Consider the following 26,108-nt stretch of genomic DNA (forward strand, 5'->3'; position numbering starts at 1 on the left):
CCACAAACTGCCCACAGGTCACTGAACTGAAAACTCTGAACTGAAGCACTGGGAATTCCGACCGTCCCAGCTGACTTTAGTTGAGGAGAATGGTCCAATATTGGGGCAAGCACACATGGCAAATGCAGTCCATTGCTTAACCTTGATCCGCCAGTTCGAAATGCACAGAAATTTGGGAGGCCGAGACGTAGATGGGAGGATATTAAAATGGATTTGAGGGAATTGGGATATGATAGCAGGGACTGGATTAATCTTGCTTTAGATACGGACCGATGGCGGAATTATTATTATTATTATTATTATTATTATTATTATTATTATTATTATTATTATTATTATTATTATTATTGTGTTTTACGGTCCACACCTGTGGAGTAACGGCTAGCGCGTCTGGCCGCGAAATCAGGTGGCCCGGGTTCGATTCCCGGTCAGGGCAAGTTATCTGATTGAGTTTTTTTTCCGGGGTTTTCCCTCAACCTAATATGAGCAAATGCTGGGTAACTTTCGGTGCTGGAACCCCGGACTCATTTCACCGGCATTATCACCTTCATCTCATTCAGACGCTAAATAACCTAAGATGTTGATAAAGCGTCGTAAAATAACCTACTAAAATAAAAAAAAATGTGTATTTCGTATGAAAGATGTGGCGAGTCACATGTTGACAACCGCACTTGATTTCCATTGAAGGAATTGTTTGACATGAAATGAATTACGCAGTTTTGTACAGACCTTGTAGGTTATGTTCAATCAAGTGCCCTTATAATCATAGTAACTTTTGTTTACTTGCATTCCATGCAATCATAGAAGATCCTACAAGAATAAGAAATAACTGTTTTGCTTTTCTTCGTAAAGGATGCAACTGCTATGATGTTGCGGACATTTGGAACCTACATTATTAATATAAACCAAGAACAAGCACGAATAGTTGCGAGAGAAAATAAAACAAATACGTTAAGCTCGCCTAAAAGAAGAAACGGCCTCAAATGTTTCAGTTCGAATAGTACACATGCAGCGTCTCGCGCTCTTTGATGTTCCATTGTTTCCACGGCCCTCCCAAACACGCGAGAGAGCGCGTCAGTTGGAGCAACAACCCTGCCGGAGAAGGAAGAACATGTGAGACAGGCCAGGTAACATTGTGTGTGTGTATGTGTGCGACTATGCAGCCATCACGTGTGCGTTCTTGTTATTAAAATTACGCTTCGTTTCTTTCATTTGTTTGTACAAAATGACAGTGGACCTTTACTGAATTGATTATGAATATGATGTCTGAGTAGTTGTAAACAAAAGAAGACAGAAGCTTCTTAAGAGGTTTTCATAACATGAACTGCATCTGAAACAGATACCAAATACAATAAAGCGTCACGTGGGGAAAACTACAGGCAGAGTTATCCGTGACAAGAAGAGAGGATCTTCGCCAAATCTTGCAGGTAGGGCACTTGTTTGTGATGTGATTATCTTTAACATTAATATGTGTAATTACGATTTGAAATAACTTTCTATAAATAATAATAATAATAATAATAATAATAATAATAATAATAATAATAATAATAATAATAATAATATGTTAAAGCATAGGAGGACAAATTCTGCAATAATAATAATAATAATAATAATAATAATAATAATAATAATAATAATAACAACAACAACAAATTACAAATGGCTTTCAAGGAACAGGAAGGTTCATTGTCGCCCTCACGTAAGCCCGGCAATAATAATAATAATAATAATAATAATAATAATAATAATAATAATAATAATAATAATAATAATAATAATAATAATAATGACAATATGATAAAACATAGGACAAAATCCTACAGTTGAGCAATAATAATAATAATAATAATAATAATAATAATAATAATAATAATAATAATAATATAGACCTAATAGTAATGATAATAATAACAATAACAACATTAATCACTTAAAAAGAGGTCTAAGGCATACTGTCTAGGACTCGCGTTACGGAATGAGCACTGCTTCGAGTCCTTGTGAGAGAAGAAATTTTCTCATGAAATTTCGGCCAGTGTATGGGACAAGTGCCAATCCAGCATCGTGTTGCATTTGGGGTACTACGAGAGGTAGCGAAATCCTGTTACGAAAACCAGCTGCGGGGATCATCATCTCAATTCTGGTTGGATGATCGTGCACCTCTGCTTCGGCATGTGGACGTGAGGTCAACAGATGGATGGTCGGCCTGGGCTGTTAAAGGGCTGTAGCAACCTGGATTATTATTATTATTATTATTATTATTATTATTATTATTATTATTATTATTATTATTATTATTACGATAGTTGTGATCTTAGTTACCCTCTTTTCAATTATCCGAGTTCAAGTTTCCTCCACTTTCATCCGTCTCCAGATCCTCGTTTACAGCGGTGCATGGCCTCACATCTGGTTCTTGTTATCTCCCCTTCTAGTTGTCCTGTGTTCTACTCCGTTCTTCCAATTACTCGTATTAATTTCTGCACAGCCTATTCCTTTTAAATGATAATTTATTAATGTTTCAAGTTTCATAACAATATGAGAAGTGAAGTCATCTTTTCCTAAATTTTCATTGACGTTTCTCTTAGTAGAATGTTGTTTCAATGGCCCACAAATACAGAGAAATATTTTCTTTGTTCATTTATTTCTTTGCTGAAGATTACTTATATACCCGGCACTATAGGAAATTGCTAAAATATCTTGCAAAATAATGCCTTGGACTTACAGTATAGAGTTCTGGAAATTGGATGTGATCACTGGGATAGCTGTATGCCCGCGTAACCTGTCCAAATACGTACCTTATATACCAAAATTATCGTGCGTGAATGAAGAACACGGCAATATTTCGCGAATGTGACGTAATTTGAGGGAGAGAATGGAGGGGATTTCAGTGTCGCCAACATAGTAATAATACTACACATCTACTCTAACCTAACCTAACCTAACCTAACCTCTCACGTGATACTACACACCTAACCAAACCTAATCTTACCTGTCACATAATACACACCTAATCTAACCTAACCTGTCACGTAATACACATCTAACCAAACCAAACCTAACCTGTCACATAATAGACACCTAATCTAACCTAACCTAACCTGTCACGTAATACACATCTAACCAAACCAAACCTAACATGTCACATAATAGACACCTAATCTAACCTAACCTAACCTGTCACGTAATACACATCTAACCAAACCTAACCTAACCTGTCACATAATAGATACCTAATCTAACCTAACCTAACCTGTCACGTAATACACATCTAACCAAACCTAACCTAACCTGTCACATAATACACACCTAATCTAACGTAACCTAAACTTTCACGTGATACTACACACCTAACCAAACCAAACCTAACCTGTCACATAACACACCTAATCTAACCTAACCTAACCTGTTACGTAATACACATCTAACCAAACCTAACCTAACCTGTCACATAATAGATACCTAATCTAACCTAACCTAACCTGTCACATAATACACATCTAACCAAACCTAACCTAACCTGTCACATAATAGACACCTAATCTAACCTAACCTAACCTGTCACATAATACACATCTAACCAAACCTAACCTAACCTGTCACATAATACACACCTAATCTAACGTAACCTAACCTGTCACATAATACACATCTAACCAAACCTAACCTAACCTGTTACATAATACACACCTAATCTAACGTAACCTAAACTTTCACGTGATACTACACACCTAACCAAACCAAACCTAACCTGTCACATAATAGACACCTAATCTAACCTACCCTAACCTGTCACGTAATACACATCTAACCTAACCTAACCTGTCACGTAATACACATCTAACCAAACCTAATCTAACCTGTCACATAATACACACCTAATCTAACATAACCTAACCTGTCACGTAATACACATCTAACCAAACCTAATCTAACCTGTCACATAATACACACCTAATCTAACCTAACCTAACCTGTCACGTAATACACATCTAACCAAACCTAATCTAACCTGTCACGTAATACACATCTAACCAAACCTAATCTAACCTGTCACATAATACACACCTAATCTAACCTAACCTAACCTGTCACATAATACACATCTAACCAAACCTAACCTAACCTGTCACATAATAGATATAATCTAACCTAACCTAACCTGTCACATAATACACATCTAACCAAACCTAACCTAACCTGTCACATAATACACACCTAATCTAACCTAACCTAACCTGTCACATAATACACATCTAACCAAACCTAACCTAACCTGTCACATAATAGATATCTAATCTAACCTAACCTAACCTGTCACATAATACACATCTAACCAAACCTAACCTAACCTGTCACATAATACACACCTAACCAAACCTAATCTAACCTGTCACATAATACACACCTAATCAAACCTAACCTAACCTGTCACATAATACACATCTAACCAAACCTAACCTAACCTGTCACATAATACACACCTAACCAAACCTAATCTAACCTGTTACATATACACACCTAATCAAACCTCACCTAACCTGTGACATAATACACACCTAACCAAACCTAATCTAACCTGTCACATAAACACACCTAATCTAATCTAACCTAACGTGTCACATAATACACATCTAACCAAACCTAACCTAACCTGTCACATAATACACACCTAATCTAACCTAACCTGTCACATAATACACATCTAACCAAATCTAACCTAACCTGTCACATAATAGATACTTAATCTAACCTAACCTAACCTGTCACATAATATACACCTAACCAAACGTAACCTAACCTGTCACATAATATAAACCTAATCTAACCTAACCTGTCACATAATACTACACACCTGTAGCACGTTTAGTATCATTTCGTTTGCATAATATATATTGCCATTCCCGCTACATGTCGTGTCGGATGCCACCTAGTTGAAGTGGATCGTGATGGCGGAGAGAAAATATGGCGGCTTTCATAATTACATTTAGTTCGTTCAGTATGTGTTTTGTGAAATAATGAATGTGTTAATGTAGTGATAATTCCATATTTAAGAATTAAATGTGTTGTGCAGGGCATGTAGCAGGTATGGGCGAATCCAGAAATGCGTATAGAGTGTTAGTTGGGAGACTTGAGGGGAAAAAGACCTTTGAAGAGGCCGAGACGTAGATGGGAGGATAATATTAAAATGGATTTGAGGGAGGTGGAATATGATGGAAACTGGATTAATCTTGCTCAGGATAGGGACCGATGGCGGGCTTATGTGAGGGCGACAATGAACCTGCGGGTTCCTTAAAAGCCAGTAAGTAAGTAAGTAACATTAACGAGTGAAAACTAGATCAGCTCATAGTCCTCCTCAATGCATCGCTGTCGAAATTATCTATATTACTTTTAGAACAGTCCCTTGGTCGTTTCAGTTCGCCTGTTTTTCCTTAAGGTTATGGATCGGTGAAAATAACAAAAAAGAACATTAAAAATAGGAAATTTTGTTTTTAACTTAAAAAAATAAAATGTTTCAGTTTTCTAAATCCGTGCTTATTTTGGCCCTATTACAATTTGAAGCCCCTGAGGACGAATTTAAAGGGTCCAGCGCTTGTGTCGAGCTGCAGCCCTTTAAACTGACACTCAACTTTAATTCAGACAGACATTTATTTATTTACTCATTTATTTATTTATTTACTCATTTATTTATTTATTTACACATTTATTTACTTATTTATATATTTATGTAGGCCTATTTATTTATTAATTAATTTATTTATTTACTCAATTATTTATTTATTTGCTCATTTATTTATTTATTTACTTTCTTATATATTTATGTAAGTCTATTTATTTATTTATTTAATCATTTATTTATTTGTTTACTCATTTTTATTTACTCATTTTTTATTTATTTATTTACTTATTTATATATTTATGTAGGCCTACTTATTTATTTATTTATTTATTTATTTATTTATTTATTTATTTACTCATTTATTTATTTATTTACTCATTTATTTATTTATTTACTTATTTATATATTTATGTAGGCCTACTTATTTATTTATTTACTCATTTATTTATTTACTTATTTATATATTTATGTAGGCCTACTTATTTATTTATTTACTCACTTATTTATTTACTTATTTATATATTTATGTAGGCCTACTTGTTTATTTATTTATTTATTTACTCACTTATTTATTTACTTATTTATATATTTATATAGGCCTAATTATTTATTTATTTATTTACTCATTTATTTATTTACTTATTTATATATTTATGTAGGCCTACTTATTTATTTATTTACTCATTTATTTATTTACTTATTTATATATTTATGTAGGCCTACTTATTTATTTATTTATTTATTTATTTATTTATTTACTCATTTATTTGTTTACTTATTTATATATTTATGTAGGCCTACTTATTTATTTATTTATTTACTCATTTATTTATTTACTTATTTATATATTTATGTAGGCCTACTTATTTATTTATTTATTTATTTATTTACTCATTTATTTATTTACTTATTTATATATTTGTGTAGGCCTACTTATTTATTTATTTATTTACTCATTTATTTATTTACTTATTTATATATTTATGTAGGCCTACTTATTTATTTATTTATTTATTTATTTATTTATTTATTTATTTACTCATTTATTTACTTATATATTTATGTAGGCCTACTTATTTATTTATTTATTTATTTATTTATTTATTTATTTATTTATTTATTTATTTATTTACTCATTCATTTATTTATTTATTTACTTATATATTTATGTAGGCCTACTTATTTATTTATTTACTCATTTATTTATTTACTCATTTATTTATTTACTTATTTATATATTTATGTAGGCCTACTTATTTATTTATTTATTTATTTATTTATTTATTTATTTATTTATATACTCATTTATTTATTTACTTATGTATTTATGTAGGCCTATTTATTTATTTATGTATTTATTTATTTATTCACTCATTCACTCATTAATTAATTAATTAATTAATTAATTCATTCATTCATTCATTACCCTCTCACCGGTAGCTCTTACGAACTCTTTATACTCTGAACAAAATATAAGTCTTACAGCTTGTAGAGTTTTTCTGTGAATTGTATTAGTAAGATTGCACTGAGCGTTCAATATTGAATATTTTGGAACATCATATGCAGGGACTTTTTAATTATTATTATTTTTTAAGAATTAAAAGTGTTCCTGCTGTATAATTGATTCAAACACGAAACTCGTTATTTTATTTTGTTTTAAAAATTTTAACTCTTTTCCCCTGTAGAGGAAATATCTTTCAGGCACATGCTTCAGTCGATAATCGTCAGGTGACACCGCATTATTTTGTAATAAGGTATGCTACGTACATCTCAGCCACAGCTGGGTAGCTTTTGTGGTCCTCAGTGTTGGAACATTCTGAAGTGCTTCTAACTTCACACAATATGTGAATGTCACTCCACGCTCTGTGTTAACAAAACAAAATTCCGCCTCTGTTCTGTTAATGTGCAGTTTAAACAAGCAAGGAGAATAGAATCCGACGCGGCGGGGCGGCCTGACGCACTACGCAACAAAGCCGGTACAGTCACGTCCCCTTGCAGTTGAAAACCAACAAAACTGTCTTTTCTTTTAATAATTCATGAGGCTGATGGTGATTTTTTTAAATTCTGTTCAATGTTGCTCCTTAAAGAGCATAAACTGTACTTCCATAATCGCAGTTTTAAACATTATCAAACTGAGCCTTTGGTACATTTGAAAGCTGCAGCAAATTAGCACGATTGTTTTTAGTGTATCACACTAACCCTATTGACCCTACCGGAACCTTTAGTTCTAGTGCTATTTTTTGTGTACCAATAAGATTTCAGTAAGTTTAAAATCGCCTCGTTTCTTTATGTACGAATCTGGTGACATCGTAAGCAATGCGGGGAGCTTGCTTGTAAATAAAGCGACCCTGTCCTTCGCATAGACGGATTTAAATAAAAAAGCTGCTTGTATTCACTAAACTATTAGTGACAGATGAAATTTTGAAACGGATTTGAAAAGCTCGAAGTGCAAAAAGCCTACATATTTCATACGCAATATGTCCGATACATCATTTTTGAGTGGCTGGCGTCCGACACATAACAAACGGAACACTATTTTAATTCCAATAAAATAGAACACGCGTACATATTATTAAGGATCTTTATTTTGTGATTCTTTTACATACAGGCCACATTACCCTCACTGTCACTGATTCTGAACAATATATGGCGTACTGCCAAATACCTTACTATAATAATACCGGACAGCTGTATACTAGCAGCATTGGCGTGAGTGCGAAATATCGCGGACCTGACATCTAGCGGAGCGGGATGGAATTACGTCCACATATACCAATATTAACATAGCGGGATTCGGACTATTGTTTAAAACGTGAGTTAGGCTACTAATGTGGAATAATATATGAAACACTTAAGAAATGTTGAATAATATTTAATGTAAAATTATTATCTTATATCAAAACTGCATATTATGAGAAATATTGCATACTTCATATTACTTTCCGTAATTAATTGTTACATATTTTTTGTTTGGTTTACCGAGACAAAATCAATCTGATATTAGGAATGAATTTACAGTGATGTTTTATATACGCATTGCTGACAACTGCAAAGATAAAATTGATACTAATCTGATGCTTGTAATCATTAGTAAAGGCATGTGGACAACAATAAAACTTAATTTGATAAAACCTTAAAATTTCCTATACATTTTAACTTGCATTCATTTATTAGGCCTAAATAAAAAAACTAATTTGTATTTTCTATCAACACAAAGACGAAGGAATTAGGCCTACTAAAGAATGTTGTTGACTCACGTTTTATGAACTGTCGGAAATCGAAAGTACGTTTTGGAGCAATTTGTAATGCTGCAATTGTCACAATTATAAACAGCACATATACAACCTGACATTTTAACACTAGTACTAATTCATAAAACTATTAACAAATTAACTAGCCCAGCAACAATACACTCGTACATTGCAGTTGATTACAGCTTGTTTTCTCGAGTATCTCCATCCCGGCAGGTAGGTAGCAGCACCATCGTCGTTCGCACGTAAAACTGCTAGCTGTCCGGTATTATTATAGTAATGTATTTGGTACTGCTGTATCTTACTCTTAACTTTCGCCATTTTATCGAAACACCTTTCCGTATACACGTATTTACGCCAAAAAATTGACTCGAGCATCCCCGTATCAGCTACGTATTTAACAATAGCTAAGCAACTATAATAAACTGAAGAACGATACACAAAATAATTACAACAAATTATTTTATGTAGGCACCAATGCATCAATAGAATGTGAGAATTTGTTGAGTTTTAACCAACCAAAGCTATCAACTGCAATCTTGTTGCACTTGATGCCATTTGTTTAATATCTTGTTGTATCTGATGTTCAGACGTCAGAAATTTTCATTGTTTCCTTAATAATACAGCGGGCCGTTGTATTTCGTCTGGCCTTTAAGCTAGCAAATGTAGGCTTAGGTATTAATTATCTTGATTTTATAATCTGTTTATATTATAAATTATTTTAATAGGCTGTATTCGCAGAACACTTTTATTCGAATATCACAAGAGCTCTCATATTGTCAATAATTCATTAAATGAAAGTGCTTAGTTCGAAATAAAATGTTAATAGCTGTCCTTCATAAATTAACAAGCCATGTTCTTACACTTGGCAACGTTGTTACTCCAGGATATGATGGTCCGATTGCAGAAAACAACAGACGACACATTTACGAAATATGTTTAAAATTTCGTTTTTAATGAATGAGTAATAATTGAAAAAGCTTATGAATAGCTTAAATATGAAAGTGTTTAATGATTGATATATATTTTATTCCATAATTAGACTAGTATTTATTTTAATAAGTACATTTCTACGACACACTATACGATAAAATGATTAAAATATGAACTAATTTACCGTAAAATGGAGTGAATAGGGACAAAGTTTTATTATTTTTTTAATTTCTTTGTATCAAAAATTAAATATGTTTATGTTTTAATTCATAATGAGTGAACAAATAAACACTCTTATTACGGTATTACATTTACTCTTTGACGCAAAGAAATAAAAAATAATGAAACTTCGTCCCTATTCACCCCATTTTACGCTATTAAAAAATATTGACTTTCTACAAATCAGTGTGCTTGTACCTGAAGTCAACCACAGGACCAATTAAATTATCATGGACTTTATTTCTGTTTAGTCAACTGTTCCAAGACACGTTTGGACCTTAATAAGTGACACTAATAAGGCATCACACATGAGGCAACTAAGCCAGGTAGGGTGGCCAGTTCCTTTCCTCCTCCATTGCATACATCGCTGATTAGATACATATTACACTAATGAGACTTCAGATGTATACTATATTATTATTATTATTATTATTATTATTATTATTATTATTATTATTACTAATGATGGGTTTTCAAAGAAAATTTTATTGGACAAATTTTTTTAATTTACACCATATAATCAAATACCTTACTATAATAATACCAGACAGCTGTATACTAGCAGCATTGGCGTGAGTGCGAAATATCGCGGACCTGACATCTAGCGCAGAGGGATGGAATTACGTCCACATATACAAATATTAACATAGCGGGATTCGGACTATTGTTTAAAACGTGAGTTAGGCTACTAATGTGGAATAATATATGAAACACTTAAGAAATGTTGATCAATATTTAATGTAAAATTGTTATCTTATATCAAAGCTGCATATTATGTGAAATATTGCATACTTCATATTACTTTCCATAATTAATTGTTACATATTTTTTCTTTGGTTTAGTGAGACAAAATCAATCTGATATTAGGCATGAATTTACAGTAATGTTTTATATACGCATTGCTGACAACTGCAGAGATAAAATTGATAGTAATGTGATGCTTGTCATAATTAGTAAATTAGGACAACAAAAAAAAACTCAATTTGATAAAACCTTAAAATTTCCGATACATTTTAACTTCTATTCATTTATTAGGTCTAGATAAAATAGCCAATTTGTATTTTTCTATCAACACAAAGACGAAGGAATTAGGCTTACTAAAGAATGTTGTTGACTCACGTCTTATGATCACTCGGAAATGGAAAGTACGATTTGGAGAAATTTGTAATGCTGTAATTTTGTAGCAATTATAAACAGCACATATACACCCTGACATTTTAACACTAGTACTAATTCATAAAACTTAACTAGCCCAGCAACAATATACATTGCAGTTGATTACAGCTTGTTTCACGAGTATCACCACACCGGCCGCCTAGGTAGCAGCACCAGCATCGTTCGCACGTAAAATTGCTAGCTGTCCGGTATTATTATAGTAAGGTATTTGGTATAATTCTTAGTCTGTGAATCTTCACAGATCTCTTAATCATAAGTTCATAACGTTATGTAATTAGCCCCATACCTGAGGCCAATAAGATACGTTTACTTTACTAATTGAAGTGAAATAGTTGCACGCAATGATTGACTTCAGAGTTGCATTGAGTCTCTCGTAGCTCCTTTCAATGCATTACACACATCCTTCTCTCAACCTTCCCTGTCCATTATGGTACAACCTGATTTAGCAGCAACGATCAATTCAATGTGATTTATGTTGTCTACATCCTATGGTACTGGTGCTTCAGTTCTCTTCGTAGCCTGACTGTACGAACTCAAGTCTTGTTCCGTTTGTAAACAGAGCAAGTGGCGTGCTCATCTGCGCGAATCCAGGCAAAGTTGTTATGAACTTGATATTTACATGCGTTCCCATGTGTACCAAGCTTGGCGCTGCTGTCGCTTCCCGCAGATTGACGTTATTAATTTGAAGTGTGCACCACGCAACAATTCATCTCCTATAGTAGTTGATACTTTCTCGTTAAATAACCTGTTGTCCCGAAAAAGGTATTCAAGACAAGTTTTTGTCCAGTATTAAAAAAATTAGTGACTGAAAAATCAAAATTAGAAAGAGAAGAAATATGTTTGTTTTTAACGACTACGGAATCATGAAGACAGGTCTGAACCTCACAAGTGATACCGACAAGGTACTTATGAGGCAACTAGGCCAGGAGATAATGGGGTAGAGTGACCAGTTTCTTTCCCCCTCCATTGCATACATCGCCGACTAGCTACATATCACTAGTCAGACTTCAGATGTATACAAACAATTGTTTTTCCTCTGACACATATCGTCAAGTGAGATGTACTGCCTGATAATAGATATATTTTTATTATTTTTTATTTTTATTTTATTTATTTATTTATTCACTTCTTTACTTTATTTATTTATTTATTTATTTATTTATTTATTCAATTACTTATTTATTCATTCATTTATTCATTTATTCACTTACTTATTTATTTATTCATTCATTTATTAATTTATTCATTCATTTATTCATTCATTCGTTCATTCATTCATTCATTTATTTATTCATTTATTTATTTATTTGCTTGCTTATTTATTTACTTATTTATTTACTAATTTTTTATTCATTTTATTTTATTTTATTTTATTGATTGACTGATTGATTGATTGACTGACTTATTTATTTACTTATTTATTTATTTTTATTTATTTACTTGTTTATTTATTTTATTTTATTTTACTTAATTTTATTTTATTTATTTTATTGTATTTTATTTTACTCAATTTCATTTTATTTTATTTTATTTTATTTTATTCATTTATTTATTCATTTATTCTCATAGAATTAAGGCCGTGAGACCTTCTCTTCCATAATACCAAAAGTGAAATATACATTGAAACAATAAAACGTAGTAATATTAATATTAATACTTAAATGTAAAATCATTATCATGCACATTAAGCAGCTTACATACTGTGTAATCAAATATTGATTGAACGTGATACATAATTAAGTAATTACAACTCATATCCTAATTCTACTTTATGATAGGCCTAGATGACAATTCATTATAAACACACAGAATAACCTATAAAAATCGGCTAACACTCACAAATCAATTTCATGCAAGAGTATTTAATTCTTAATTTTTAATTTAAATTGATTAACCGTTCGGCAATCCCTGACATGACGAGGTAAGGAGTTCCCTAGGCGACAAACTGACACGGTGACAGAGGATGAATAGAAAGAGGTGCGGTGACGGGTGACGAGGAATGGATAATAAGGCCTGATGTTGATTCCGCAATGTTTTAAGGTATTTAGAGCAATACATGTCAGCCAGAACCTCAATCAGAGGCAATAAAGGTGATTGAGATATTATATTGCATTAATTTGGTATTATCCGGTGCTGATCACTTTCAGGAACCGCTAAGATGGCAGTGCTGCTACTCCTGCTGCTAGCGGTGGGCCTGCGAGCCGAGCAACAAGAGAGTTCCAGTTCGAACCTCGTGACACAAGACGCCAACTCCACTCTGAGCACCATCCAGCGCCTGATCCAGGTGAGCAGACCACATACAGCAGCCATTTATGCGTGGAGTGGATGAGAATGTTTGTGGTTATGTGTTTGTGTAAAATTGTAAGTGGAAATGTTGTGTTTCTTAGTTGGAAAGTCGCTGAACAGCGTACAACCCAACCTTACTTAAGGGAAGATTTTTGGTGAAAAGTGTGACAATTTTAGGGACTTCTTTTCCCACTTCAAATGAAATGAAATAGCATATTAGTGTCCCTTAGAAGGGCTAAGGCCTCCTGCAAGAGGGAAAGCTCTGGCTCCGTTTTGCTCACGTATCGAGCTAGTCCACGTGGGCGGAGTTGTGTACTACTCATCGAGAATTGAGACTAAATATTAACACTTTGTCACTTAATGATAACTAAGATATTCAACACTTTTGTCATTTAGGATTGTACTCATTGCTGTTAGTTTGTTCTGCACGTTAGTTATCACATTAGAATATTTAGGCATTGTCATTCAGGTGATTTCAGTTCCTACTCATTGGTCTACGTTTAATTCGCACTAAATCAACATATCAGGATATGTATCGCTTTGTCCTTGGGATGCGTTGTCTCTACCCAACTAGCTGTCGTCTATCCTCTCCTAGCGCTGGCCTTCTATGCCTAAGGTTGCGGGTTCGATCCCGGGCCAGGTCGATGGCATTTAAGTGTGCTTAAATGCGTCAGGTTCATGTCAGTAGATTTACTGGCATGTAAAAGAACTCCTGCGGGACAAAATTCCGGCACATCCGGCGACGCTGATATAACCTCTGCAGTTGCGAGCGTCGTTAAATAAAACATAATTAACATCTATCCCCTCCCACATTGTGCTACTCTGCTCCATTGTGTTCCGATCTGCTGCCTGAAGGAGTCAGCCCATCTGACTCTCAGCCTTCCCGGTCTTCTCTTTCCTTGGTAGGGGTCCCAAGTAGTTGTTATTTGCGCCCATCTATTCCTCTGCAGCCTCACCACATGTCCTAAAACACCATTACTGTGTGTACTTTCACCTTACCAAAGGAATTTGTTGAATTCCACTTCTAAGTTGGTTTAAAAAATATTTTCCTAATATCTGTGCGGGCATGATCCATTTGAAAGCTGTCAAAAAGTAATTTAAAGTCAGTTTCTTGTAACTTACATATTTTCTGCTTTAGAGGACACTTTTTATTTTAAATATTACCGAATTATAGTGAAACTTTTACAGTACGCAAGAATTGATAAAAATAGACTAAACTTGTTCAAGCATTCAATTTCGAAATAATGAATAACGGTTTTATTAATTTTTGTTATTAAATTGTTATTAATTTTAAATTTTCAAAAAGTTATATGACATTAACTAATTCATATTATGTACATCTAAAGCACAGCCTGGTTCTTTTATATATAAGGAGACTCGACTGTAAAAATCACACAAATTTCAGTAGTAATTAATGTATAAAAAGTATGGCTTAATCAAAAGATTACATAATATTTAAAATTATAACTCTTGAAGGAATTGCCCAATTCTTTTGAAATACCGTCGAAAACTGTTACTGGTTAGCATAATTATGATGTAATAATTTGGTTAAATTTTCCTATACAAAAAAGATTTAAATTTTCAATAGTGTCCCCTTAAAGGGATGGTGGGTGAAGTGTATGTTTTCTACATTTTTCAAGCTACGTCCTTGATTTTTGTGCATATAATCACGGTGTGATAGATAATGATGTACACTGCAATAAACTTCGCGAAAAGCAATCGGAATTTTAAATTTCTTTATTTAGTATATAAAATATTGTTTATTTTACTCAAACTGGCATGATATGAATAAGGTATTCAAGGAGGGACCACATTTTCAGTAGACCAGACTAGAGACGAACAAAACTAACTGTCGCTCTCGCTCGCTGTGTTCGTTGCATTTGTCTTTCCAGTCTCGTCTCGTCATTCTCGTGCGCTTCGAGTCTCGCTCATCATTCTCGAAATAGCATTTGGTCGGCGTGGAAAGATTTCGTAACTTTGAATAACATGCATCATTGAAATAAATAGCATTATAAATGTTTAAATTAGACAAAAAGACAAAACAGAACTGTATCTTAGCTATCAAAATGTTCTGGTTCTATTATATGATATTACCTATGGTTATATAAATAGGAAAAAAAAAATTCTCAAATAAATTTACATTTCTAAGAAACATAAAGCTTGACATTAATATCTTTTTACTTGAGATTGCACACTTGATCTTAAACATATGAAAAGAAAATTCGTAGCCTTTTAATAAGGGCCTAGTAATTAAATGAAGACTGGGGAACGGATTATTATACACTGAAAGGTAGAGATGATGTTTCAAATAAGCTACTTGATTGTTTATACATATATAACAGTTGCCAAAGTAGATAAAAGTTCAGTCAGATATAAACAACTGCTTACTTCGGGACTTGATCACAATATCGAGTAGCGGAAGTCTTTACGTCAAGGACGCGACGTAATACAACATTGTCCTGCGGGTTTTCGGCTTTGCGGTCGCCGTTAGTCTCGTTTTCTCCATCGTTGTTCATCTCTAGTACTTGCGTGTCCGAAGCGCTCTTTTGTTTTGCACTCCTGCCCCTAGCTACGTGTGCGGAACTTCCGAGCCTTAGGCCCAGTTGTATAAAACTCCCTGACTAAAGATCAACTTTGATCGAAGATCGAAAAGTGAACCGAGTTCAGACACTTCTTCTATTGTATAAAACTTTTCTGCGATCATATTACCTTGGTTCAAATGCAGTCAAAGTTCACGTGAAAAGGATTTGGCAACATCGCATAAACAGGTGAAGTATGTGATGCGCGGGCCATGTTGTACAGGTTTGTTCAGTGTTGCCAATCTAGCGACTTTAACTCTTTTTCAACGACAATTTCTTTTAACTTTTATATTGCTTAACTAGGGATTTAGCGACCTTTTTAGCACCCCATAGTGACAAAATTTAATCTTTCTTTGTTGATAATGAGAAATCTAGCAACTTTCCAACTACTTTTTGGCGACTTTCCGCACACTCTGTTGGAGACACTGGTTTGTTTTGTGCATTGTAAATAATGGCGGACAATAAGAAGAAGATTGACCGTTCTCCAAGTTGTTATCATGTTATGGTGTTTGATACTGCTAAACATAATAAAGCTTTATAAAATGACAATTTTCATTTAGTAATACAGTTAATTGAAAATTTATGAATGTACCTATCATATGCATTAATTAATGGTTGTTATAAACATAATATAATTGAATCGGTCGGAGCTAAAAGGAACTAAGTCAAAATATGCAGTTTTGGGTTATGCAACAATTTGAACAACGGATATCATGCGCATCAAATGGTGGAAGAAGAAACTAAGACTATTAAATATTCTTTTGACTTCTATAACATAAAAATATATGCATTTGTATTATTAGTGGAATGTTTTTTGCTTCTCCAGAAAAGTTGTGAAAAGTGACTTAGTTCCTTTTAGCTCCGACTGATTCAATTATAGGTTATGTTATTTGATACTGCTGAAGACGATAGAGCCTTATAAAATATAAGAATGTTTGTGTATTGAGGCAAGAAATTAAAAATATATATATAAATGTACCTTCCATATCTATTAATAATAATAATAATAATAATAATAATAATAATAATAATAATAATAATAATAATAATAAAAAAATAATAATAATAAAATAATAATAATAATAATGATGGATATTTTATTTGCACAATCTGTCACTCATATATTTCAAACAGAAAATAAATAACTGAACTTGGATCATCTAACTTAATCGGAGAAATTTCTTCAGTCAAAGTTGACTTTAGTTTAAGACAAATTAATCTGAGATTAGACTTTATACAACACAAAATTCCAAGTTCAGCTAGAAGGAGGATCAATTTAACCTCTGATCTATGTAAGATTAGATGGTTTATACAATCGGCCCTTAGATGACTGCCACTCTACAAGCAGTGGTTGTATTATGTATCAACCTCGAGAGAAGCTGAGTTGTTTAATTTCGTGTTGCAGATACTGCAGCGCTGTGGTATAGAGGAGACACGAGCCCTGAAGAGGGTGTTCCTGTCCACCCCCAACATCACTTGCAATGATGGCTCGCCGGCAGGGTAAGTTCTGCACTATCGCCGTCTCTGCTATGGTTCAGGTATTGAACGAATCACTCCATTCAGTTTGCTACTGAATACTTCGTAGGCCCAATTGTATAAAATTCCCTGACTAAAGATCAACTTTGATCGAAGATCGAAAAGTAAACTGAGTTCAGACACTTTTTCTATTGTATAAAACTTTTCTGCGATCAAATTACCTTGGTTCAAATGCAATCTAAGTTCACGTGAAAAGGATATGGCAACATCGCATAAACAGGTGAAATACGTGGTGCGCGGACCATGTTCTACAGGTTTGTTCAGTGTTGCCAATCTAGCGATTTTAACTCTTTTTCAACAACAATTTCTTTTAACTTTTATATTGCTTAAATAGGGATTTAGTGACCTTTTTAGCACCCCATAGTGACAAAATTTAATCTTTCTTTGTTGATAATGAGAAATCTAGCGACTTTACAACTACTTTTTCGCGACTTTCCGTATTACACTCTGTTGGAGACATTGGTTTTTTTTTTGTGCGATGTAAATAATGGCGGACAATAAGAAGAACGTTGACTGTTCTCCAAGTTGTTATCATGTTATGGTGTTTGATACTGCTAAACATAATAAAGCTGTATAAAACGACAATTTTCATTTAGTAATACAGTTAACTGAACATTTATGAATGTACCTATCATATCCATTAATTATTAATGGTTGTTATAAACATAATATAATTATAGGTTATGTTATTTGATACTGCTGAACAGATAGAGCCTTATAAAATATAAGAATGTTTGTGTATTAAGGCAAGAAATTGAAAGAAATATATGTAAATGTACCTAACATATCTATTAATATTAATAATAATGGATATTTTATTTGCACAATCTGTCACTCGTATATTTCAAACAGAAAAGAAATAACTGAACTTGGATCATCTAACTTAATCGGAGAAATTTCTTCAGTCAAAGTTGACTTTAGTTTGAGACAAATTAATCTCAGATTAGACTTTATACAACACAAAATTCCAAGTTCAGCTGAAACAAGGATCAATTTAACCTCTCATCTAAGATTAAATGGTTTATACAATCGGGCCTTACAATTACTTTTCATTCAAAATGATTGACATTATCATTAGTGTGCTCAGTAATTAGGTCTACTTTCTATTTAATAGGTGGTGGAGAACATTCTATCTTTATTCTTTACTCTCTTTGGAAGTTGATTTATTATTAATAGAATTTAAACACTGCACAAAGCATTTTTTCTGTATAGATGAGGTTGTGATATGACATTATTTTTCCAGACTTCATCAGTAATTCAAAGGAAATTTAATAATCTAGCAAAAATGTAACAAAATTAAAAGTTAAGTTCTATACAATTAGTTGAAATATATCAAGCAAATAAAAAATGGAGTTGTATAACAAATTGAATTGACTCAAATGTGTAGTGACGTTAAGGTGTGCAGTAAGATCACCTGTCTTGGATTCTTGGCGAGAGAATCTGGCAACCCTGGTTGCAGTTGCTTTAATAATACATTATTATTTCTACGTCAAATAGGAACACTTATTTCTGCCAGAGAGACGAATGTCGGGCAGTCAGAGCTGTCTGTTGAGAGAAGTTTCACTGTATTGTATATCGAAGGACATTTCTTTGTTTCTTGTACACGTTCACACAGTCATCATCGTCATCGTAGCCCGCTTGTCTCAACTACCCAGATGCCTCTTGTGTTGCAGGTTCTATCTGCGCAGATCCCATGGCAGTCGTCGCTGGATCGTGTTCCTAGAAGGTGAGAATTCTGTTTTGTCTATGTTCATGTCGCAGACGGTTGTGCCGTACTTTAATATTATGGCAGCTGCAGTTTATATCCTTCCTAGCTAGCCTATTATAAATCAAGCCTCGAGAGCCTGTCTGCTTTTCAGTAGCCTATACACGAGGTAACAACAGAACTGCTCTGTAGGTAGCTGTACTAACTTTCGGAACAATTCAAAAAAGAACGGCAGGTCGGTACAACCCGTTTCAAATAACACTAGAGTTTCTAACTCATGTGAAGTAGCTCCTCGTCTGGATCAGTGTGGGCCTACATATCCGGTACTGAACAAAATGTCTAGTAAAATTTAATTATTTCTTATAATTGTATTTTTAATCTATAAAATACCATTTTTTGACTGCTAGTAGTCTAGCCCTAATATTTCTTTACATTTCGACTGAAAGTGAATGCTATTGCCAATGGCCTTGCACCCAATACATACCAGTACACAACAATGTATAAGTATAAACGAACAACTGCTTCAGCATATGTATCGGGCAAAATAAATAATGTTTTTCTATTCTCATTTTCAAAACAAGTTAGACTCACAAAACATTTTTTTTCTAGGAAAACCTTGACAGTTCCAAAGAAACATTATTTGACTTTTTTCTTCAGTTATTTATGCTCTGCCACCAGTATTATCGTTTATATCCTTTATATGCTATTGTATTTATATACTTTTTTGTTTAATATAGTGTATACATTTTATCTTTCCACGTTCGAGGATATAGAGCGGACGCGACAGTGCACAGCCCAGCTGTACACATGCGAGCCTGGAAAGACAAAATGTATGCACAGCATACCAGTCCAAATATAGCCCAACTAACCTCAATGTTTATTACAAACAAAATTATGAAACTTCAATACGAATTGATATCACATAGTAATTTTTAATTGGTTTGTTTTACGATGCTTTATCAACTGCTATTGTTGTCTAGCACCTGAGAGAAATGAAGGTGATAATGCCAGCGAAATGAGCCCAGGGTTCAGCGCTAAAAGTTACCCAGCATTCGCTCTTAAAGAGTTGAGGAGAAACCCCAAGAAACCTCAACCAAGTCTCTTATTAATATCTCTTGTTTAACAGAAGAGATGGTCGAACTTTACGATACTTTATAATTTGTATGAATTAGTGCCATACTTAACCATAACAGCTGTCAGAACCAGTTCCTGAACAACACAGGTCAAACATTTTGGTGATTATTACGTTGTGTGAAAAGCTTTGTGTTATTTTGGAATTGTTCTTTGGACATAATAGTTTCTTAGAACTGGAACACTCGGGAATATTTCCGGTTAAAGAATAATTTTTCCCACTACCACCACCAATCTGCGAGTCTCTTTGCTGTCGAGTTTCGACCCCCAAATGTTGCATTTCTCTGCATTCCTAGTCTCCAAGCTGCGGCTGCTTAACCTCATTGTTTGCTCGTTAATATTGGCTGCCAGCGGGTCCATTTGGACTGTTTTGTGGGATAATAATAATAATAATAATAATGATACTACTTACTTACTGGCTTTTAAGGAACCCGGAGGTTCATTACCGCCCTCACATAAGCCCGCCATTGGTCCCTATCCTGAGCAAGATTAATCCATTCTCTACCATCATATCCTACCTCCCTCAAATCCATTTTAATATTATCTTCTCATCTACGTCTCGGCCTCCCTAAAGGTCTTTTTCCCTCCAGTCTCCCAACTAACACTCTATATGCATTTCTGTATTCGCCCATACGTGCTACATGTCCTGCCCATCTCAAACGTCTGGATTTAATGTTCCTAATTATGTCAGGTGATGAATACAATGCGTGCAGTTCTGTGTTGTGTAACTTTCTCCATTCTCCTGTAACTTCATCCCTCTTAGCCCCAAATATTTTCCTAAGCACCTTATTCTCAAACACCCTTAATTTCTGTTCCTCTCTCAAAGTGAGAGTCCAAGTTTCACAACCATACAGAACAACCGGTAATATAACTGTTTTATAAATTCTAACTTTCAGATTTTTTGACAGCAGACTGGATGATAAAGTTTCTCAACCGAATAATAACAGGCATTTCCCATATTTATTCTGTGTTTAATTTCCTCCCGAGTATCATTTATATTTGTTACTTTTGCTCGAAGATGTTTGAACATCTCCACCTCTTCAAAAGATAAATTTCCAATTTTTATATTTCCATTTCATACAATATTCTCGTCACGAGACATAATCATATGTTTGTCTTTTCGGGATTTACTTCCAAACCTATCTCTTTACTTGCTTCCAGTAAAATTCCCCTATTTTCCCTAATTGTTTGTGGATTTTCTCCTAACATATTCACGTCATCCACATAGACAAGCAGCTGATGTAACCCGTTCAATTCCAAAATAATAATAATAATAATAATAATAATAATAATAATAATAATAATAATAATAATAATAATAATAATAATATTAATAAACCACGCTTATTAACGCTGTATTTAATTACTACGACTGAAGATCTAATGAAATTGAGAATTGAAATATTAACAAAAGAGGAGAGACTGCATTTGTCTAGCCCATAGCCTCACCCCTGTACAGTCCAGTAGATGTTCTCTGTGTTTAAATTTGAGTTGTCATGTCTTTGGTTTGTTGTGTGCAGGGGGTTGGTATTGCTACGACCAGAGGAGCTGCCACTCTCGCTGGCAACGTCTCCGCCATCTCATGACATCACGACACTGGCCTGAAACACGCAGTGGTATGTATGCTGGGACACGTGCACAGAGTCGTGCTTCAACAGGATGTTTAGCAACATAAAATTAACTTTTTTTTGGTAAACAGTTAAAACACTTCTGCTTAAGCTTTGCCTCGTAATATGCTCCAGATCTCTAAAGATTATCTCTGCAGGCCTAATAAGTCTCTGAAGTGTTCCTCCGTGATCTCAGTACACCACTTGTGGACCTCGTTAAAGACACAATCTGATGGCCCAAGGATGAAGTTTGCCGCAGCCTACATGCAGTGCGTTGGCCTAGTTGACAAGTTGGTATAGCGCTGGCCTTCTATGCCCGAGGTTGCGGGTTCGATCCCAGGCTAGGACAATGGCATTTAAGTATGCTTAAATACGACAGGCTCATGTCAGTACATTTACTGACATGTAAAAGAACTCCTGCGGGACAATATTCCAGCATCACCAGCGATGCTGATATAACCTCTGCAGTTGCGAGCATCGTTAAATAAAACATAAAATTTAACATTTAAATGCATTGCTGCACTTTGTCGTGACAACTGCAGCTGTGACGGGGAGATTAACACATTATTACGTCTCCTTCGCCTTTCTAAATTTAATAAACTGTTTGGTATGTTGGCCCTTTCACCAAGTGCCAGAGTTGCCTCCCCTCTATTGGTTCATCTGATGACATTCATCAACAACTCAATCATGTTGAAAACTTGTTACATTGTAATTGGGGCAATATGAAATAACAGAGTTTGAATAACAATGAAAGAGTATGGAAACATCATATGTACTTCGGTACATTAAAATAATAAACCTAGAGTTTGAATAGTTGATTAGTTGATGATGATCAATCTTCTTAATCTATCCAGCTGTTTGCTGACAACATAAAGTCCACTATAGTCCACTGTAGTCTATTCAGTTGTTGTTTTTCACGAGAAATGAGGGGTATTTTGATCAGTGTTCATTATAGATGCCTGTTGCTAGTAGCCAGAGATAGTTGATGATGATGATGGTGATGATGATGATGATGACTATGATATTGTTATAGGAGAGCGTTATATGGCTGTTAAAATTTTTAATAGCCTCCCTATCGATATAAAAAATGAAACTCAAAACATAAGATTATTTAGGGCCAAATTAAAGAAGTACCTAATTTCTCACGCCTTCTATTCTGTAGGTGAATTCATGACATTCAATAACGCTTATGAAATTGATACTAAAACTTTGTGTTGTACTAGTAGACTATATTGTAAATCTCGTCTGTATATATTTCATCTAGACTGTGACTATAAATTAAGACTTTATAATAGTATTAAGTTTTTTGACTTGTTCCATATTCTAGCTGTAAGCATGTATGAATACCATGGAATGTTAATAAATACAATACAATGCAATACAATAGTCAGTGCTTTTCTTCTGCAGAGAAAGATGGTGGAACTCTGTGTAGAGGAAGGGAGATGATTACTGTACAGTGCACGAGAATTTTGTCCTTTTCCTCCAGCTTTAAGACTTTCAAAACCTAAGCAGATTTCAAACAAAAATGATGTTAAAAACATAATTACTGATACGTTTTTCAATCCCATGATAAAAATATAACAAAAAGGTGCCGGAATCCTGTTCTGACACATTCTGCCAGAAAAAAAGCACTGGTTATAGTAATTATCATAAGTACAAGTAGAACAGCTGCAACGCCCGCACAACCAGACACAGGATCAGTTGCCTCAGGTACGCCGAGAAGAGTCTTGCGACCTCGGATACCACTCCACTGAAGATGTCTGCCGCAGTTGCAGACGAAACGTCTGGTATAAAACCAACTAATAGACCACGGCCTCTCAGCCCGGAAAATGAATCTACATCTATAGACTCCGGCCGTGAAAGCCTACACTGCAAGATTAACCGCCTCTACGGGGAGGATAAATACAAACTGATCCGAAGACTGGAGGTGCTCCGAAAGAAAAAAGCACAGCTTTTGTGCTCGTTGACCTATCTTCTACGTTGCCGCGATACTGGGGTCATCCCGAGGTTTCTACGGTTAAAACGTCTGTTCCGGACGGCATCATCCCACCGCATATACAACCGGACGGAGAAGGCCCTGCTGAGGGACAGAATCCATCAAACCCGCCGTGAACTGGCCTGGAACGACAAGAATTTATATTCACTACACCTACAGCTGAGCTACATCCTGACTACAGAAGATTGGACAGATGTAGATAGGATGACACATGCCACCATGACATCCACATCACTACACATCACCGATCGTCTTAAGAAGAAATATGAGAACAGCGTGACAACCAAGGCCCCCGTGACCTTGGACCCCGCTCGGACAGTAGTGAATCTATCCGACACGATACTAACACCAGAAGAAATGGCGGTACTGGCCAAGGGCGGGAACTTCGCAGTAACACCACGTGTGTTACCGTTCGAAGACATCATTGCCAACGTGGAATCCGGGATAAGAGGAGTGAGCATGGATAAGGCTGAAGAAATTCGAAGAGAGACAGCTCGAATTCTGCAACGTGCGCAGCCTTCGAAGAGCAATTTAACCAGAGATGAGTCAAGGGCGATTAAATCCCTTAACGAGAAAGAAGACATTCTAATCCTGGCAGCAGACAAAGGGAACGCGACAGTAATCTTAAACACCAAAGATTACGAACGAAAAATTGGTGACCTCCTGGACCCCAACACATATAAGAAGCTGACACGGGATCCGACGACAGCAATCCTGAAGAAAACTAACCAGCTGATAAATACCTCGTCAATTCCAGCGGCCGTACAACGCTCCATTAAGAAATCGGAGGCATTACCGCCTAGACTATACGGCCTACCAAAAATACATAAAAAGGAAGTTCCACTCAGACCGATCGTCAATGCTATCGGCTCTCCTACCTATGAGCTGGCAAAATACCTCAGCAACCAATTGAAACAACACGTAGGAAAGAAGAGTTCTTACATCAGAGACTCGACCCACTTCATAGAAAAAATCAAGATGTTGAGAACGCGGCCTGAAGATTTACTTGTAAGCTTTGACGTGGTGTCATTGTTTACTAAAGTACCGGTCAAGGACACACTGGAGCTGCTACACAAGTTCTACCCGCAAGATGTAGTGGACCTGTTTCACCAGGTTCTGACCACAACTTATTTCCAATGGAATTATGAATTCTATGAACAGCTGGATGGTGTAGCCATGGGGAGCCCGCTAAGTCCGATGATAGCCAACTTTTATATGGAGTTTCTCGAAGAGTCGATCCTCGAAGCAGCAACACTTAAGCCTTCATGCTGGTTTAGATACGTCGATGATACGTTCGTAATCTGGCCCCATGGTGAACTATCATTGATGGATTTCCTGAGTCAGTTGAATAGCTTCCATACGCAAGTACAATTTACTATGGAAATGGAAAAGGACGGCAGGTTACCCTTCCTGGACGTTATGGTACAAAGGAGGACAGATGGCACCCTAGGTCATGACGTCTACAGGAAGCCGACCCACACAGACAGATATCTGCATAAGACCTCGAATCATCATCCCGGCCAGAAACGGGCCATGATGAAAACCCTGATCAACAGGGCCAGGCGGGTAGCCGAGCCACGACACATCCAACAGGAGCTGAGCCATGTATCAACAGCACTCATGGCCAATGGCTACTCAAGGCCGGAGATAAAGAGAGCCATGCGCCCCAGAGTAACACCGTCGATGCGGTCACAGGAACGAGCGACTAAGAAGGGCACGGTCTTCCTACCCTACTTAAGGAATGTGACGGACCGTATCAGCAGGGTGCTGAAGCGTCATGAAGTGGAAACGACCTTCCTGCCGTCCAAGCAAATCCGGAACATGCTGAGGTCATCCAAGGACAAACGAGAAAAGCTGCTGTCCGCCGGAGTTTACAGGATTCCGTGTTCGTGTGGGAAGGTCTACATCGGTACTACACAGCGCAGCGTCAGGACGAGACTGACAGAACATAATAGGAATTGCCGCCTAGGACAGATCGACAAATCGGCAGTGGCAGCACATGCCTATCAAGAGGGCGATCACAACATAAGATTCAAGGACACGGACATCTTGAGCACGACGACGCACTTCTT

General features: G+C 35.2%; 1 protein-coding gene across 2 annotated transcripts in view; it reads left to right on the forward strand.

The window, feature by feature from the left end:
• Positions 1-1,043: 1,043 nt before the first annotated feature.
• Notum (palmitoleoyl-protein carboxylesterase notum) overlaps positions 1,044-26,108 on the forward strand; it is a 42,272-nt gene continuing 17,207 nt past the window's right edge. Inside the window, exons 1-5 of one of the 2 annotated variants that reach the window (XM_069824857.1) lie at positions 1,044-1,127; positions 13,344-13,480; positions 17,467-17,561; positions 19,271-19,323; positions 21,954-22,049. In XM_069824857.1, coding sequence (XP_069680958.1) covers positions 13,355-13,480; positions 17,467-17,561; positions 19,271-19,323; positions 21,954-22,049 — 370 coding nt within the window. In that variant the 5' untranslated portion in view covers positions 1,044-1,127; positions 13,344-13,354. Of the gene's footprint in view, positions 1,428-13,343; positions 13,481-17,466; positions 17,562-19,270; positions 19,324-21,953; positions 22,050-26,108 lie in introns of both variants that reach the window. The other variant, XM_069824856.1, reaches the window with a different exon arrangement.

This window comes from Periplaneta americana, chromosome 4, assembly GCF_040183065.1.
Source record: "Periplaneta americana isolate PAMFEO1 chromosome 4, P.americana_PAMFEO1_priV1, whole genome shotgun sequence".
In the NCBI taxonomy this organism is placed as follows: Eukaryota; Metazoa; Arthropoda; class Insecta; order Blattodea; family Blattidae; genus Periplaneta; species Periplaneta americana.